At 31.1% G+C, this 19578-nt stretch overlaps 2 protein-coding genes across 2 annotated transcripts; both read left to right on the plus strand.

Annotated features, from left to right (window-relative positions):
• The first annotated feature begins 1628 nt into the window (after window positions 1–1628).
• LOC143221349 (odorant receptor 67c-like) lies at window positions 1629–15851 on the plus strand. The gene is made up of 6 exons (XM_076446819.1): window positions 1629–1735; window positions 2557–2893; window positions 5002–5214; window positions 5297–5410; window positions 8866–9021; window positions 15801–15851. The coding sequence occupies exons 1-6, from the start codon at window positions 1629–1631 to the stop codon at window positions 15849–15851; spliced, it is 978 nt and encodes a 325-aa protein (XP_076302934.1).
• A 1160-nt stretch (window positions 15852–17011) lies between these two features.
• Window positions 17012–18767, plus strand: LOC143221348 (uncharacterized; the record flags this gene model as incomplete). Its single annotated transcript, XM_076446818.1, has 2 exons — window positions 17012–17268; window positions 18431–18767. Coding segments are annotated over exons 1-2 (594 nt in total), but the record flags the coding sequence as incomplete, so codon positions are not given.
• Between the last annotated feature and the right edge of the window lie 811 nt (window positions 18768–19578).

The raw sequence follows: 19578 nt of genomic DNA on the forward strand, positions 1-19578 counted from the left end.
ATATATTAAATGGGATAAAACAATTAAAATACCATTAGTATGCAGACAAATATTTATCATACTTCCAAACATTATGACAAATCACTTCCATAGGTGCACAATAGTTGGAAGAACTTTCAAACTGCTTTGATTTAATTTTTCGAATTAGACACAGATCAATGTTGATAGGGAACCAACGTCAAACATTAAGATTTAAATAATTGATATAGTCCACGTTGTTGGTGGTGTTCGATGTAATTTTAATACTGTGCAGAATAGTGATGATAAAAATGTAATATCATTTTTCTTATCTTCAAGGAATCAGTTCAGGACAGTTATGTACTTCCATAAACTAAGGTCTCAATTGAATTGGTGTACAATAGGACTTCGATTAACCACAATTCGATTTATGGATGTCATTCAATGTAATTTCAATATCAGGTAGAACAATATTAATAAAAAGGATACCTTACCTTGTCGTTTTATCTTATCTTCAGAATAACACTCTCTTACAACTTATTGCTAATTATTAGAATTTTAATCAGTTATAGCAACTCGAAGATTAATGTTTCAATTAAAAAACTTCTTGGATGAAGAGAACTTTTCGAAATTGGTCACTATTTCTAAATATCGCATTCTTATAGTCTTTGTTATGCTAGTACGATATATTAAGCATTCGAACACTTTTAATAAATTGAAAACAAATATCTTCGAATATTATCACATTCTCCACATGCGCAAAGATACAATCCATGTTAAGCGTTATCGAATATTAAATACTTATGATTATTATAAAAGTAAAATAAATTTGATCCAATTTTTAAATATCAGGAACTTATTCACCAAATTGTTTTATCTGCGATGTACAAGTATTATGCCATTTTTCGAGCTTATAAAATACATTTGTGACAGCGTTTCTATCGAATCTTACTAGTCACGCGAATTTCCTTAGAGTCATTATTATTCAATCACATTTTGCAAAATGACAGAAACGTTATAACACACATAGCATTTTGTTACTTATTCAAGACTTTCACATTATTCCACCGCAAGAAAATATTCGAATTCTTCGCAACTTCTACCGAATCTAATGTAATATGCATTCACGCCTCGTGAATTTGTTGCCTTTCGTATGGAAAGTAATTGTCGTTGTAGCAAAGTTGAAGTTATATTTTGAGGAATATTCTTGTCTTAGCTACTTTCTCTCCCCCCCCCCCCCCAGTAAACCTGCAATTACCGTGAAGTTACTTACAATATTCATGTGAACCGTGGAAATATGAAGTCGATAGCTCAGTCTTCGTGCATGCTCGCTCATGATTTCCACGAAACTTTCAGTTCATCCTGAGACTTCTCGGAAGCAAGGTTCCTCCTAGTCTCTAGCCACCTGCAAGCCTGCTGATGATGACACTGATATCTATCTTTGAAGATTATACGATTCCGTAAATAGAAAGTAATACGTTACAGAATATAGGCGAAGGAGAGTAACTAATTTCTGTAAAATGTCATCGCTAAACACGATTAGCCCCTCTGTTAAGTTTGGCCTCCGTTTCTCCGGCGTCTGGCCTGGAACACGGTTTCCGTTCATACACAAGTTTCTCTGGGTGATAATTCTGTCTTGGATGCAGATTTTTCAATTCAGATATATCATCATGCATTTCAGATCCGAAAGTCTTACAGAGACTGTGGACAACCTGAGCATCACCTTGTGTTTCACTCTGGTCTTTCTGAAGCTCATTCTTACTTGGCTTAATTATGGGTAAGTCATACTGCTTCTAGATAATGTAAAATTTACGGATAATATTCCAGTTTTCGAAATTTTTCACAAGAAATTCGTAAGTCTTTCCTATGGCTATGTATATTTAATATTTACAGTTTTCTTGTGTGCACGTATTTTTATATTTCGCAGTTATGGTGAAATTTCTTTTTACATACATTCTCGAGGGAAAGTGTTAAGGGAAACATCTATTTGTTGCAGATTTAAACTGAAATACCTTCTTTGTTATAGTATGTCAATATCCATATGTTTATCGTGTATCTTTTGTATCTTAAACATTGGTTTCTTTATAGTTAAATTGGCGTAAGTGAAACAATGTAATTATACGTATGTTGCATTTTTTAAAATTATTTTATTTTACCTCGAATAGATGTAAGATATTATGACATTAGATAAATAGAAATTAACGTTGATTATGAAAATATTATTAAACGTGTATATCACTATTTTAAACAATTTTATAATAACATTTTGAAACATTTTCTCACCAATAATAGATAATAATTATGATTATTTTATTTATTGAGATGTACAATTAATCGTTAAAATAATTAAATACATGCATTACAATTTTCTATTTGTTTCTTGTATATTATATATATCTTCCAAAATTTCATCGTATTAATACTATAATTTAACGTCATAATATATATTTAATGAACTACGTTGTTACATCACTTTTCTTCGTATATCAAAATCAATATTTCGTTACTAATATAGGTTATAGTAATCAAGATTAGCGAAAATTTTTGTTGTATCAAGTACAATGGATAACTTTCATTTGATATAACAATATTTTACAGCCCTTTCAGTGAAATTTTATCTACCATGGAAGAGGATTGCCAAAAATACGCTGTTGTGGATGTAGACAATTTGATACCGAAAACTGGACAGGTTTCTTACTATTTGACAACTGTGATCATATATTCGTATTTGGTCACTGCTGGGTTTTACATGACCGGAAACCTTGCAGTGCAAGACTTGAACGATACAGCACACCGAAAGCTTTATTTCAGAATGGACTTGCCTTTTGAATACCATGAATCTCCAAATTACGAGCTTATAATAACTTTACAGTTTATTTTCCATTTGGCAAGTGGTATCGTGTTTGGAACGACCAGTGCACTTCTTTTAATGGCGGTAGGTACAAATAATACATTTTTCTTTAACATTTTTATATCTTGTTGAAAATATTATTTGGAAAATATAAAATCCGAGGAAGCAGATCTTACTTCGATAAAAATGTTAGTATATAGATAAAGATAATCGGTTTATTTGCACAAATAAATTTCATTTTAACGTGTTTAATATTTTTAATTTAACAATGCTGTACTTTACTTTCTAGTGATAATTGATTTCATATGCCAATAAAAATAAAAGTTGCACAAAAAGTTGATTTTCATAAACGTATTTGATTTAGCGTTTAATTTAACAATAATTTAATTTAATTTACTATAATTAGTTTAATATTTTATTAAGGCTATATTAAGAATAAGTAATTTTCGTATTGAATTCAAAATTTACTGTGTATACGAATCAAACAAAAATAATGTACTATAGAACTAATGGAATATTTACAATCAACAGTTTTATGTAATATTGAGAATGTAATTCATTTGAAATCAGTAATGAGTGTTTACATCAGAGTAATAGTAATAGTAATAGTAATGTGGGAATAAAGAGTGCTTGAAACAGCTGGGGATAGATAACAGCAATATTTGAACTGCGATCGTGAAGTCGTAGGAATGAGAGATGAATGATCATTCTCGATATTGGATTCGTATGGCTGACTTTTCAATATAGCAATTATATAATGTAAACAAGTATTAAAAAATGCTTATAAATTAAAATTATAAATTGAGAGTTAAAAGAGTCAGAGTTATTAAAGTTCTTCCAAATAACGATACCTGTATCGCGATGGGACCATTCAGGAGGCGATTCTCGTCGAGATACAGATTTTTCGTATCCAATATTGGTCGACCACATATCGCATACCTGTACAGTGTTCCTCTTTCTTTGACGAATACCGATTGTACACGTAATTTAACCAGAACATCATCAGATGGTGATTTTCAGAATTCACGCGTAATGAAAATCGAACGCGTATCCAACGCGTTGGGATTGCATGAACAGGAGGTGCACGATCACTGAAAACATTGGATTCGAGTGTTGGACTATGTTTTAAATATGACTGGACAGAACGCAAGAAATAAAAAGTTAAAAAAGCGTGTGACCGAGAGCAGATAAGTGTCGGAGGTGTGAATCGTTCAGTGCTAGAATCGAAATTATGTTTAAATCATAACTACCAGGTTATAGATCCTATTAAATTTTGTGTGGATATGTCTGACTGTCTTTTAGATGAGAATGCAAAAAACAGGAGAAATAAAGGATGTCAGTGCTCCTATATTTAGGAAAATGTATAAAAGCAACTACGATTCAGAATGGAACCAGAGCAACATAGAATTCAGAGCAAAGTATGAGAGTTAAAGTTCTTGAGCGAGGGTTTGGAGGATTGCTTTGTCATGAAATTAAAAGTTAGAGATTGATCTCGTTATTCGTATTGACTTTTTCCTTATTTAGAATACCTGATACCATAGAAAGTCAAAAGCGAATTTAATTTCGCCTTTGGCTAATTACAAAAATAAAGCGTCTGCGCGATGACTTGAGACAACGCAAAAAACAGAACATAACGAGAACAAAGGAACAACACGAATGAACTAATTAAATGTAATAAATAACACAAATCAAACACACGAGAAACGTTTCTTTTAGACTCTCGCCGATACCAAACGATTCATGTTTGTGACGGTCACAATTAAACTCATAGTTCTCAACTCTAAACTCAGAACTCACAAACTGAGGACTCCAGACTCTCAAACTCCAAAACTCAAAAGGACACTCTGTGCTGTGGAGGGTCCTTCTCGTATGCCTTGTGTCAATCCCCGTCTCACCACACTGACAAGTCCATGCAACTCTATGTTTAATCGCTAAAAATAATTTTGCGTAACGATATCATTGATTTTTATATAATTTTTGTAACGGTGTTATCGATTTTCAGCATTAGTCGATACCATCAAGGTGGCATTGGTCGATTTGTAATTTGTCTTCATAAAAATAGCACACTAAAATACTATAGTTGAAACTTTTGAAACTTGACTAGGCCGTTAGATCCAATATGTTGTTTTGTATAAATCTGTCAAACAAAGTTATAATTTACAACATTGCAGCGACGGAATTATCGTTTCTAGGTATTTCATGCAGGATGTAAAATCGATATTTTATGTCAACAATTAATGGAATATTCTAGTGAAAAAGAAAATAATATAAAAGTATTCATTAAAGGATTCCAGGAAGTTATAAAATTTACAGAAAACATCGAAAAATATTTTACGTTTATAGCTGTTAGCCAACTTATGTCAAACACTATAGTTTCGTGCTTCAAAGGATTCGTCATTGTATCTGTAAGTAGCTCTTCAATTTCTATCTACATATACGCCGACACGGCATTTCTTTACTATAATGTGTAGGAAATGTATATTACAGGCATTAAGTTCTGAAGATACAGCTCTTATACTGTTCCAATCTATTTTCTATTATGCAGTTATCTGTGCGGAGGCGTTTGTATATTGCTACGCTGGAGAATATCTTCGTACTAAGGTTGATAAATAAACTATCTTTCTGTTGTACGACACGTCCTGTGAAGTCAAATGTGGACACAGATATACAGTGCGATCCACTTAATTTTGTTACTTAAAATTACGTTGCAAAACGCATGTTGCTATACATTGTTCATTTTGTTTATCACACAGTTTGGAGTGTTAGTATTTTTAAATGAAAGAAAGGTGAAATCAATGTATGTATTGTTTTTGTTATCTATATTAGCACGTCGGTGATGATTCATGATTAGGTGTTAGGTCTAATCATTTGATGTCACTTAGTTTCGTTGATTACCACACTCTGTGGCCAAGAAGGGTGACACAAATTCGGAGTTTACTCAGAGTAAAATGCAATATGCCTTGTATGTTGACAGTTAAGTCTAGTCATTGTATGTCGATTGGAACTCTGTTAGACCTCTGCTCACCACAAGGTAGGTATTTATAGTAAGAGTTGCTTCTTCTTAGGATATGATGTTACACAGTCAAATATTCGATTGTGAGAAATAAACAACGATGGGTCTATCGAACTCCCTCTTGGGTTATAGTCAATGTGCACATTGACAGTATCAAGAACTCATCACGAAATACATGACGTTAGAACTATTACTTTGTTTCTCTAGCAAATCGAAGTAATCAAATAACTCACAAGTCTATGCAATGCACTTTAAGAAGATTGCATATTGAGGTTACAATAAGCGGTATTCTAAGGAGAGCATCTCTTCCTTCTGAGAGTGGTAAGCATGGCACCTCTACTCTACAGTTTCAGACGGCGGACAGCTGACACTACGAAATGAGATGTTCCCATTAGCGAGTATTGGCGGGATATATACGTAGTTGCAGTTAAACGTCTGATGAGCAGATCACGGCGGAAATACAAATTTCTAGTCCTTCTGTGGCAGTAAAAAAGATGCTAAATTTGCATAGGATGCAAGAAACAGCTGTCGTTTAAAATTCGTTGCTGAATATTTGACAGCTAGTCAGCTGTGGGCTTAGCAGTGATCACGTGATCGTTTGGTTTATATTGCTTGCCCTATCTCGTTGAACCGATAATAGATCTCGCACTGAGTTTTCTCAAGAATATCTCCGGTTCGAAACATCGTTAACTCTAATAGTGAAGTGACCAAAGAATAACTGTTAGAAGAAACTTATTATCACGTTAGCTGCCATGTCAGTCACCGGTGACTGACAGTGAATGTTCCGTTTATGGCGCGTCAGTGGCATAAGAGCTAATTTGTTAAGAACACATGGCATCATGCTAGTACTGTAAAAGTGTAAAAGATTTAATCTGAGTAAAATTCACGGCGATATGAAACTTCAACTAATTGTAAGTGTCAGCGGAATCCAACTTTTTAAACTTTCACAAGAATGAAGAGGAAGAATCAAGAGAAAGTGTTTGAAATAAAAGTTGATTCTTATATCTCCCCCGCACCACCATTTGTAAAAATGACATTCATAGCATATAGTGCTCTTATTAATCGCTGCAACGTTCATAAGTAACATTTTCGTAAATTGTTTTAAATAATGACAATATTTATGTGGCTAGTGTTCATGAATCACACTCAATGTATGTTCAATATGTTGCAAGTATTGCCTGTCACTTGATATGCACAAATATGGCATTTAAATACAGATAACTTGAAAAATGTAATTCTTTCAGTGCTTCATAAAGAAAAAAAAAAAAAAAAAATAAAACACTTAGAAAGAGAATATCGCAAATTTGAAATGTTTTCACATAATTTAAAAACATTTTTACAGAAATAGTGATAGATAAGGATTAATACAGCTGTCTTTGCAAGAATATTTTTGACGTACTCATTTAGATTAAGGATGCCCATCTCACTGATGTCGATTCAGAATGCACTGACTCTCTATTATATCTTTGGCTTTATATTTAAAAATTTTTAAGTTATTACATATATTCAACTTCACAGAAAACGCCATGTCGATTTACTATTATTACTTGATTATTTTTGATATCGTTGAATTTCATCGAAATATATGTAATATGTAGTACAGTTTGCCTAATCTTGTGTTATCAGAGACTAGTAAGATTCAGAGGAAATTCATAGTCATACTGTAATGGAAAACGATAGTTTCATAATTGCTTAACTATACAAGGGACCAAGGTTAACCCATCTTCAAACATCCGCTACATTTGCCCGTGTTTACATGCATTTCCATGGGATTACAGTCTGACGCTTACAATACTGATGACATAGGCAAAGTCATGAAGGACCATGATTGGGTTCACCCAGACCTCTAACCGATTATTGTTTTTACAGTACCTTTAATTATGTTTACGTTGTTCTGTTATAGTTCTTTCCATTTTTATCTTTAACAAAAGGTTTAGTTATTAATGTAGTTGATTAATATTATAATTATAAGAAATGTGTATTCTGCTTTATCCAGTTAAATACATATATGGTGTGAAAAAATACAATTAGGTCCTCTGTTGGGAAAAAACGAAATGACTTTCCGAACGATCTAATACAAAATTGGGAATATAACTAATATTTGTTTTATCACTGAAAATGTAGGCGAATAATTATTCTCTTGTCACGAAATAATTAGCAATAGATAAACTACTCTACTGTAGATCAAAGAGATCAATATCTTTTTCAATAAAACTTCTCTTCATTGAAACGAAGTGATTACCATTGTATATTAAGAATACTGTCATCATTTCTTTACCAATACAGTAAGAATCAGTTAAATTAGTTAAATAAAATTAGTTGAATACAATCAATGATGAAATGAAACGATATAACTTATTAATGTTATAGTCGTAATTATTCAAATAGTAGCAGCTATTAATACTGTGGTTATTGACCCTAGTAGTTGAGAGTATGAAAAAGGAGACACCGAATTAATTTTAATCCAATTAATTAGTTAAATACCAGTTACATTCACTAAATTTTATTCAATACTTTCAGTATTGGAAAGAACACTCTTTTCGTAACCCATTATCAATAATATTTAGAAATAAAAACAACAAATTCCAAAGAAATGAAAGTCGTACTGTATCGATAGAATATTGTACTCTATGCATATATTTCGGTAACATTTTGTTATTGTTTATCAAGTCAAAACATTTATGCTTCTATATTTGATCGATTTTAAATAATATATATATATATATATATATATATATATATATATATATATATATATATACACTTTCTTTACACTCTTTCAGGGATTTGAAATCCTGTTAAAATCGATATGTGTATATATATACACACATGTTTATTATGTGAACATTAATTATTATTATTATTATATATATATAATATACGAAACAATTATATAATAATAGGAGTAAAATATTAAAAAATATTATATATATATAATCTCAATCAATTCCTTTCATACATTTATAAACGTTGTTCAGGTATCCTTATTTAAGTGATTCACTTATGTTTGTAATCAAACATAAAATATTTACTTCATTTTTAGAGCAAAGTACTCACCGATGCAGCATACGGATTTCTTTGGTACGATTTACAACCACGTGAAAGCCAGCTTTTGATACTTGTCATATTAAGGTCTCAAAAGGGTTTCACATTGACATTTGGAAAATTTTCAAGTCTTTCCTTGGAAAGCTTCACGAGCGTAAGTTACTTATATTTTGTACACGACGATTTTTATTCCTTATATCACACCACATGCACAGTAGCACGTATAGATGAAAGAAATTGTTCTGAATAAGAGGGTGCGTTTTTCGAAGCAAAATGCTCACTGTTAGTAAAGCATAATGACTCATTGTCAGTGAAATTAAAGAGATAACTATTTATTCTTATACATGCATTAACTTAAGAATTACTAAACTAGTATGTTCGGCAGTATCCGACATTATTTACAGTAATATAATTTTATTATTCGTTCTATTTCTGTTTTTAAATTGATAGTTAAAATCTTCTATAACATTACAGAATACACACGTCAATTACTGCTAATTATATTTCTGTTACATTTTGACTATTTATTAATTTTCCTTTAAGTTTGTATGAAATTTATAGTACATAAATATTTACGTATTCTTCGCAGATTTTGAATCGAAAATATACAACTTTTCGTATATGCTAACTCCGTAAATCTGGTATACCATGATATCAATTGGTATACAGTAATGGTATACATTAAAATTGAAATCACGGCACAAATCATCAAAAAAGTAATAAAGGTAAGATGATTAAGACCAATATTGCCAGTTGCTCGATTGCTAACGCAGAAAAAGTAATCAATTCCCATAATTATTAATATTTATTCCGTGGTAGGTGCAATAATAAGAATTCGTAGATCAGAATTTCATATTTTTGCAAGAATGGTCTGATTTGAAAAAATCATTAAGTAGTACATACATTTTTTTTCTTGGGATTTCAATATTCGAAAAATTTCTACAGTTCTTACTGGGATAGATAAAGATGAAAGAAAGCTTTAACAACAATTCACCGATTTTCGACATGTTAAACAAAATACTGTAATTTACGAATAATTCTTAGTCATTATGCAATTATTTTAGCAATCGAATTTCAGTATGATTTCATCGATTAAATTGAATTTATAGGTGCTAAGAAATTTATACGTATATGTATTAATTTTCTCTATCGTACAACCATATAAACTTTCATTGAAATTGGAACTTCGTTACAAAAATATAAAATTGGTGTTTACCAATCTTTGTTAATACAGATAAAGAGAAATATATCACAATAATTTGATTAATTTATTGCACTTCTCCTATGACACTGAACAAAATATTGACAATGCTGATTTTAATCGTCTTTTCCTTATTCAACACCTTTCTTGATAATCTATGTCACACACTTTGTTAATTTCATTCTCAACTATATATGCAAGAATAAATAAATAATATTTATCTCTTATACCGCTTTTTGTAATTTAATAGAATCAGTGTGAAAAATTCATCTAATTAGAATTACAAACATGCTATTGCTTGCATAATATTTACTGGAAGAAGAATATATATTTTGTGAAAAAATATTGTTATTGAGGATATCGAATAGATTTTATAGAACTATTTTGTTTTCTGCACTTATAGATGATGAAACTTACGGGATCATTCATCTCGGTTCTTCTCTCAATGCAGTAGTGTGCTTCAATGGTAAATTATCGATGATATAAGTAAAGGACTAATTCAACTCGGATAATTATTTATTGAATTATTATACTACGAGATGTGTTTATTGTACCAGTAAATATATATGTATATATAAGAATGTATAATAATATAAAATGTTACTGCTTGCAATTGTCAGTTTTTAATATCCTATACAGAAAATATAACCGAGATATGACTAATTTCGTCATACTATTTTCAATTTTCAGGATTATTTTGGAGTCATTTATGTCACGAGCATAAGGTAATAGAGTTTTCAATTCTTAGAATTTAATAATTTAATATATCATTAATACATATTAAGCTAAGCACACCACCAATACATATTAAGTCATTCTTAGTAAACTAATCCCACCACTAATGCATATATCATAATTAATACGGACATATAATATAGAAATAGACACATTGAAAAATCAATTTTCATTCTGAGACTGAACTCCAATTTTTATAAATTACAATCCCACATTGTTAATATGATGTTTTCATATTTGAAAAAAGCAATAGAAGCTACGATTATAATCTCTCATAAATGAAACAGTACATTGTCTATGGAAGCATAAAGTTAAAATTACTAACCTTAAAAGATTATATATTAAATCATTGTACATAGAATCATATACTAAGGAAATTACTTTAAATAAATTACATCTTTCGAATAAATAGTGACAAACAAGCCACATAAGTTCAGTATGTTAAATAACGCTTATGTAAATGATATTAATAATATAGGACACTATTAATATTAATATTATAATAATCAGTGTTAATAATGCTATTATAAGAATTGAGTTATTAGCATTATCATAATATTCAGAATATTAAATAGAAAACGGCATTAAGGAACTGTTAGAATTTCTCCAACTGGTACATTTGTGGGAAGGTACATTACTTGTAATATGCAAAGTATTTTCAAATACATTGGGCTTGAAATTTTCAAGGTCATTGTTATTTTGTTAAACAATGAGATATATCCATCATTTCAGTTCACAGACTATTCAACGATCTTGGTAGAAAAAGATATATTCCTCATGAGTGGAGATGCGTAATGGAAAATAAGACACCGTTTATTGACCAAGAATTAAATGCTCTCGAAGTATTCCAACATATGTTCAAAATTTATAGTCATTAATTTTCATATATGCATACATACGGGCATTCTAGTTTCAATACGCGAGTGATGTGAAATATACATTCGTGCACAAATTACATTACGAATGTTGACTATGATGTAACAGAATATTCAAGAGAGAAGACATAAGTACACCATTATTAAACTGACATTGTTGAAATATATCGCTAAATTAAACTTAAGATTAAATGAATTTGACGTGATATAGTAGTACCAAAAATATACCATTTTCTCGAATAAAATGACGATGATTTAAAAAATTCCCTAATCAGCTTGAAATATTTTGTATACCACAGAGAATATTCTTTGTAATTTATAACATTTAATAGCAACAGGTTTTCGATAAATAATTTTATTTAGGGAATATTAATTTGCATACAATTTAGCTTGTATGTAACTATTTTAAATGAAATCTATATTTTTATTAAAATTTCATCATGGAATGAGTAAACTGGAAGTACACTTAAAAGTGAATAATTCTTTTGACATATAATTTGATAGTTTCCTTGGAAAATAGTGTTTTTAGTTTTCAATTACCTACTCGTACTAATGTAGTAACAAATCGAATTAGAATATCCTGAAATGTAATTCCAAACCTGATTTCTTTCGATATTTAATATAAAAAAGTAGTTATAATTTGTATGATATATTTCAAAAATTCAAAAATTTTTGAATACGTACTATATTTTTGGTAAAAAGTATCGGATTGCATTTTCTGTCACTGCTAATGTGTTATTAAAAGCTAAATTATTATTCAAAGATATTAAAATTGATATTTTTAATTATATCCTGGTGGCTGAATATATACTTTTCGACAAAATGAGGTAAAAATGCACAATAACAAATGTATAAGACAAACTGAAATTTAAAATAAATCAGTATTTACAGTATCCTTGATTATATATATAAGAAAGAAATTAACAGCAAAATAATATTTGTGCATAGAAAAATTTAATATAAATATTATTTGTTCTATAGTGATTATTCTAGTCATGGAGCCGAACAATCTTCATACAAGTCTTCGATTAGCCATCTATTTCCTACAAATACGTCTTCTGACCTGGGTATAGTATCATTGTTCCCGTGTCTAAGGCACTGGTTTGCTAGGAAGTCCGGCTGATATAGTTGGGGTACTAAACGAAACTTTCCTCTCCTTCCTTTTTTCTCACTTCTCCGTTATTTCTTTCGCTTTGATCGAGGGGGGGGGGGGACACCGTGCTATTCATTCTAGTGTGCTCTCTTTAAACCATTCACTGTTAGGTTTATGTTGGTTTAATTGAATGCGTAATTGGAAAAAAATAATGACAGAATCGGTATGCTGATATAGCTTTACAGTAAGAAGTATAAATTGCAAGTAAATAAGGGAAGTATGATAAAAGTCATTAATAATTAGATACCATTAATTTTCTAATCATTTTTTAATCATTTTTTTAATTTCATTGATTAATTTATTAATTGTATTGATTAATTTTTGTAATAATTCAATATTAATGAAATTTTTAATAATAGGCCCATTAATCTGTCTACAAAGTAAGTGTATGGAAACACTTCAAAAATAGCAAAAACTGTTTAAGGTTATTAAATATACTATAGAAACGGTCGTTAAATTTATACTACAAAATAACAAAGTCATAAGGACATGATGAAATATTTATTGCAAATTGTACATGACTGATGTTTATCTTCATAATTACAAAAACGAATTTTCTTACATGCAGTGACGGAAACGAATAAATAGTGACGTTATATATAAAGATAATGAATAAACTAAATAATAAAATTGAAACTTATAATAATAATGGAACATTATAATTATATAAATTTTGCACTTCCGTACATTTTATAAAAAATAGGAGTTGTAATAATTTGCCTCGATGTTGAATTAATTAATTTACATGATCAATGTTACTGGCATTATTACATAAATTACTATACCTAACAAACATAACTGACCAAATTATAGTTTTTTATTTTTATATACTTTGATATGAAAGTAAAAAAATAATCTTGTGGAAGCAGGAGTAAAATAAAAATTAGGGTGTTAAGAGCATTATTGTTACAGAATATAATTTTGTATTCTTATATCTTACTATCTACTATACATCATATATCATTGTATGTTATATTTTAAGCATTTTATCTTATTTAATATTTAAACGTTTCTAATGGTAATAATTCTTAGACATCGATATTTCTTCTTTAATATCTGCAAATGCACTAACTGCTCATCTAATTAACAACAATTCTGAGATGGAAATTCAGACACTTTTTATTATTATCCAATTCAGCAAACAACTGTTAGACAACATATTCAGAGTATAGATAATTAATTATCTATTTCCATATCTAACGAATGCAGAGAATTTACGATTATCTTCCTAATCCCATATGGAACCTTGTATCTCACTCGTTAAATCGAATTAGATTATCTGGTTTGCTGGAATTGCTAGTAGTAGAAATAGGTTTCTTAATAAAGATTTGTGCTTGGTAGAAATTATGTCAAGTCTATTGAAAATAGAAATGTCCAGAGATATTTGTATAAAACATGTTCCATTCACAAATATAAAATGTGACAAATGTGGTATTTGTACTTATTAGAATGTTGCGTATTTTATAAAAATTTAACTTATATGAAATTACGTATTGTAGCAATGGTAAGCTAGGTTATCCTTACAACGACGTACACCGATTAGTGACTTTGTAGACGATATGAATTTTATTTTATTAGAATTTGGAAATTCCTCTGATAGTTTTATTCGTCGCCTATATCTATTGAATATAGTATATACTATCAAATGATTGCACATCCTACAATTGCATTGATTTCACAAAAAAATTCGTATGCTTTCATTTGATACTTTTAACGAGTACCAGCTTATGAAACAATAAATTGTTGAAAGCACATGTAGTAATAACTATATGACGGTAACTCACTTTCTTTTTCATCTTGCATTATACGGAAGTATCTCTTTGTAGCCGTGAATAACATAGTGACAATCGGCCTCTGGTGTCACATTGACGGTTGGCCGACACGTCACATTTACCGACTGCGCGTTATCGTTACGGTGTAACCGGTGGCTCTGCCTTTGGTTTAACTCGCGAGAGAATCACCCTGTAGTAGGTTAGATTACGTGGACATGGCTTTTATCTAATGTTAATGGTTAACACTTTGAGGGTATGTATACGCCTATGCTTTGTATCGTTCCTTATCGCTCTGTCCCATTCTGCCTCAAACTAACTTTACTCTCTGTGACATATGATCCCAACTTTTAGATTTAACGTGTTCGACTAATAATCAAAATTCGCTGTGCTTTATAATCGTGTCATAGATCAGAATGTGTACTTCACTATGACTAACACTTTAGTGCCCAAATTCTAATTTCCTAATTAAAGAACGTTAACACTAGGTTTACGGGACACGTCAATTTGAAGGGTGGACTGCTCCAATTAGAAGATGTCAACAGATTTAATTAACTTATATGCAATTTGTGAATATTGTGATTGTTTTCGAATTAAACTTGTCGTTTATTTACAAAAAAGAATTCGTGGTTTCCTTTCCCTGTAAGTTTAATGGGTGTCCGTAAAAATGCCTCATTCTCAAAAAAATTTTAATTTTACAATTTAGTATTGCTGCACAATATATAAATGTAGGAATGGAATGAGCACAGCCCTAAATGAGTCTTAAGGGTGATTGCAGCCCAGCACATATGTAAGTGATTTGTTTATGATAGCGATGAATACCAGCAACGAGAGAATGTATAAAGATACATTCTGAGTGTCCGAAATACCACGACTTGGCAAGGATGCATGGGAAATGCGTGAATGAAAAGTAAAGTCTGTATATGAAGGAAGACAGAATGAAAGGTTTAAAGAGAGGTGTAAGGACGAAGGCCGGTTCAGTCTAAGTTCAGAGTTTAAGTTCCATTTTAAGAAGAGTTCAGCCGAAAATCAATATCGAACCCAATTTGCTGTTATTGTTTCAATATTGTTTCAAATCGTATTTCACCACGAAGTAGCAATATTATTCAAATCAATTCCGTCCTACGACAATACGATGCAAGACAAAATATAATTTAAATATGTGGGCAACTTTCACTGATGCTGCTCATCTTTTGGCAGGAGAAATCTCGTGGTCACACTACGGAAGACATCATCGAGGTTCAAGGATAATGCACAGATGGAGATGTTTAGACACCAGGCTCAAACGTCAGTATCAGAATGTAACCGAGGAGGCTGCAATCACTAGAAGATGAGACCACGAAGACGTACCACCCTCCGGCCCCCTTCACTAATAAGACTGTGGGGGATGCATCTGAGAGGCATTCGATTACTATCTTAGGACAGAATAAGAATAAGAGAGCGAAACGTTGTCTAACTTAATCTCTTACAGGAATAGCTTAAAAACATTTCAAACAAATAAAATTTGGATTCTTCGTATCGAATTCGCCTTGAATTATTATTATTGAAAATTTATATTACAAATAGTAAAAAGTGCAACATCTTCTAAGAATTATTAAACTTACTCATCACGATTTATTTTCTATTACTGTTCTTACACAATTTGACAATATGTCCACCTTTCGAACAGTTTCAATGCAAACTAATCGCAACCAAACATTAATACAATTTTGATTTTCACTGAATTTGCTTATCCACCATTCGCATGTCGTTAATCACTATCAGTCACAGATATTCTTATCAACGCGATAAATCTTGTTCGAACAGATTTGACAATAATAAGAATTGACAATATAATTCTCGTAAATCGAATTGCACTAACCACATTGTTATATTTCTCTAATACCACTATGTTTCGAACACCTTCAATAAAATTATATTACACTTATAGTCATCATGCCAACATTTCAATATTGTTTAATCTGAATCAGAACTTAAAGATATTATTGAACTTGTAATAAATCTAATCGAATATGCGTTTGCGTGTCGTACGTTCGATTCGCAATATTTCTATGCAAACCAGTCGGTCTTGCTACGAGGTGAAATTATACGTTGAACAACCATTTTTATTCTTCTATCCCTTACGAAGTTTGTACAAAACCTGCGATCATTGTAATATTACTCTGCAATATTAATGTTGACCCTGGGAATGCAACGCGAATGGTTATTACTTGCGGATCATTTTTGCATGTTTGCGCATGACTTCTTCAAAACTGTCAGCTTAGTGAGAGACCTCTTCTAAGCGAGGTTCGACATAAATCTGTTCAACAGTGATAGTGAAGAGTGCTTGAAAAGATAACCTAATTTTGTAAATAAGAAAAGAAAGAAGATTATTAGGGAATAGGTGAAAGTGTAGAATTAACGATTTAAAAATGATTGTGACGAATACAATTAGTCCTTCTGTCAAATTCGGTCTCCAATTTGCAGGCATCTGGCCTGGGACACCGTTTCCATATATACACAAAATATGCTGGGTGATAGTGATGATTATGTTCCAAACTTATCAGTATGGATATATTGTTTCGCATTTTCAATCTGATACTCTTGTGAGTATAATAGACAATTTGAGCATCTGTATGCCATTCAGTCTAGTATTTATAAAGTTACTCGCTACGTGGATAAACTACGAGTAAGTTATGCGAATTTTAATAAGCGCAAACACATTTTCACATAGTGTTTACAGTCTTTGATGTGATACAATTTCCGGAAGTAATTTGCAGCATGAGAAATTAAAGTATGGGTCGAATAAAAATTAAACTAATTGTGGAAATAATATTATTGGCATATCAACATCTTGTACTGTTTCATTAAGTAACGATGATAGCAATTAGAAATGGAAATTAAATTTTTTCATATCATTAATAATTAATTAACATTAGAAGTACTAAACGAATTCCAATGATTACTCTTATATTCTCTGTTTTAGAGTTAATGAAAATGTGTAATTGATTTTGGATTTGTTGTACTATTATTAATATTATGCATGTACATATTCTACATTATATTTAGAGAATTATTAGAGGTTGATAATTTCATTGTTATTTATGAGTAGAGTTCATTATCAAAATCATTTTTTTGTTTCATTTATAATTATTCATTATTCAATATGAAAATAAAACATTATGGATGTTAATTCAATAACTAACATTTATACATAATTGGAATTTCGTTGGATAACGAATGTTCCGTCGCGAAACACAGACAGGCCCGAAAGGCCCCGTACGGTCTTCCAACGGTCGGATTCAAGTGCTCAAATAGCAAAACTTCAGAATTTTCTAGCGTGCCGTGTCGCCGTTACTTTCGATATAAAACTTTCTATTCATTGCTTCGACCGTTCCCAGTCACGCGACGCCCTGTGACCCTCTTTCAATAACATTGCAACTGCACTTGGGATCCGATTAACAAAAGGTCTACGAATTTGGCGGGTAATAATTGAAGCGAACTCGATCAATCCGTCGGAATTCGTACGCAATTCCAAAATGCGATATTATAATAAAAAAAGGATAAAAAAGACAAAATATTTGAATTAAGAAAGTGTTATGAATTTCCAAGTAACTGTATAAATATCTTACATGTCTGAACTGAGTGAGACAGACAATATAATAGGAATTATATCATAACGTTTCTAATAGTTAATAATTTTGTTAATCGGATCAATCTGTTGTTTCGCATTTGTCACTGATATCTAGTACCGATTTCAATTATTCCCATATTTTCACCTAAGTCTGACTTGTAACCCCAATTTTTCTCTAACTGGAACACTATTTACTTCATATATCAATGCTCTACAGTGTGTTCCGTGAGATTTTACTCACCATAGAAGAGGATTGTCAAAAATATGCAGCGATTGACGTAAGGAATTTAACACTGAAAACGAGCCAGTTCTCGTTTTACTTAACAACTACGGTCCTGGTTTCATACATGGTGGCTTGCGCTTTTTATATTTCCGGTACATTTGCGCACCAAGGAGAAAACGGTACGGTGTCTCGAGAACTTGTTTTCAAAATGGATTTGCCTTTCGAGGTCAATGAATCTCCGAATTACGAGCTCGTTCTAACTACTCAAATTCTTATTCATATATTCGCGACTTTTACCTTCGGAATATACAGCGCTCTCCTTTTAATGGTGGTGAGTATGGACACTTTATTTCTTCCGGATTGCTATAGAGCAGGTCTGGGAAACTGGTAGATCACGAACAGCATGATGGCTACACTCCCCTCCACTAGAACGTCGCCCACTACAGCCACTTGATTTTACGACTACGGCGGTGTAATATCGTGATACTTCCCTATATATAGGGTGACCTATGTAACGTGACCACGATGATCTTTAACGCGTTCACTGGCACGGTTATCACCAGGGATCAGTGCTTGCCTGCTTTTGCAAAATATGAACAAATCTGAATAAATAGAGAACATTGCAGAAAATACGTTACGTTTCCATTTTCCATAACATAGATTATTAATTCATTACATTCAAAGAATACTAAAAATTTTAATTTGGCTAGAATATGCTGTATTAAATGTACATACCAGTCAACGTGTTAATCAGTTAGTAATTGGACAAACAATAAAATATTGTTATATGGTAACGAGAATATAATGACGCTTTAATTTCATTAAGTTAATAGCGTTTCTGTAGACAGAAAAAATCAATTTATTGAAAACAAAAACGATCGAAATGCTCACATTAGGGGCCCCATCTTGTATGATGAGTTAGGGGAAGAACAAGGAAATATAGGAAAAACATGTATTTTACAGATAAGGTCGGCTTCTAATATTTTAGAGTCCAACGGATAAATGAGACAAGATTTAATGAATTTAATTGTATTATTCATAATCCGAAGTTACTATTGTTATTTAATTTCCTAGCAAATTGAGTAAAGATGCGTATAGCCTTATGTTATGTAGCTTTATCTATAACTGATTAAACATACGCC

Source organism: Lasioglossum baleicum, unplaced genomic scaffold (genome assembly GCF_051020765.1).
Source record: "Lasioglossum baleicum unplaced genomic scaffold, iyLasBale1 scaffold2281, whole genome shotgun sequence".
Classification (NCBI taxonomy): domain Eukaryota; kingdom Metazoa; phylum Arthropoda; class Insecta; order Hymenoptera; family Halictidae; genus Lasioglossum; species Lasioglossum baleicum.

Excerpts from the sequence above, each read along its gene's own strand:
- LOC143221349 (XM_076446819.1), top strand. The coding sequence starts at position 1,629 with ATGCATTTCAGATCCGAAAGTCTTACAGAGACTGTGGACAACCTGAGC. Across the intron at positions 1,736-2,556 it reads CTTACTTGGCTTAATTATGG|CCCTTTCAGTGAAATTTTAT; the intron begins GTAAGTCATACT and ends AATATTTTACAG. Across the intron at positions 2,894-5,001 it reads GTGCACTTCTTTTAATGGCG|GTATTTCATGCAGGATGTAA; the intron begins GTAGGTACAAAT and ends TATCGTTTCTAG.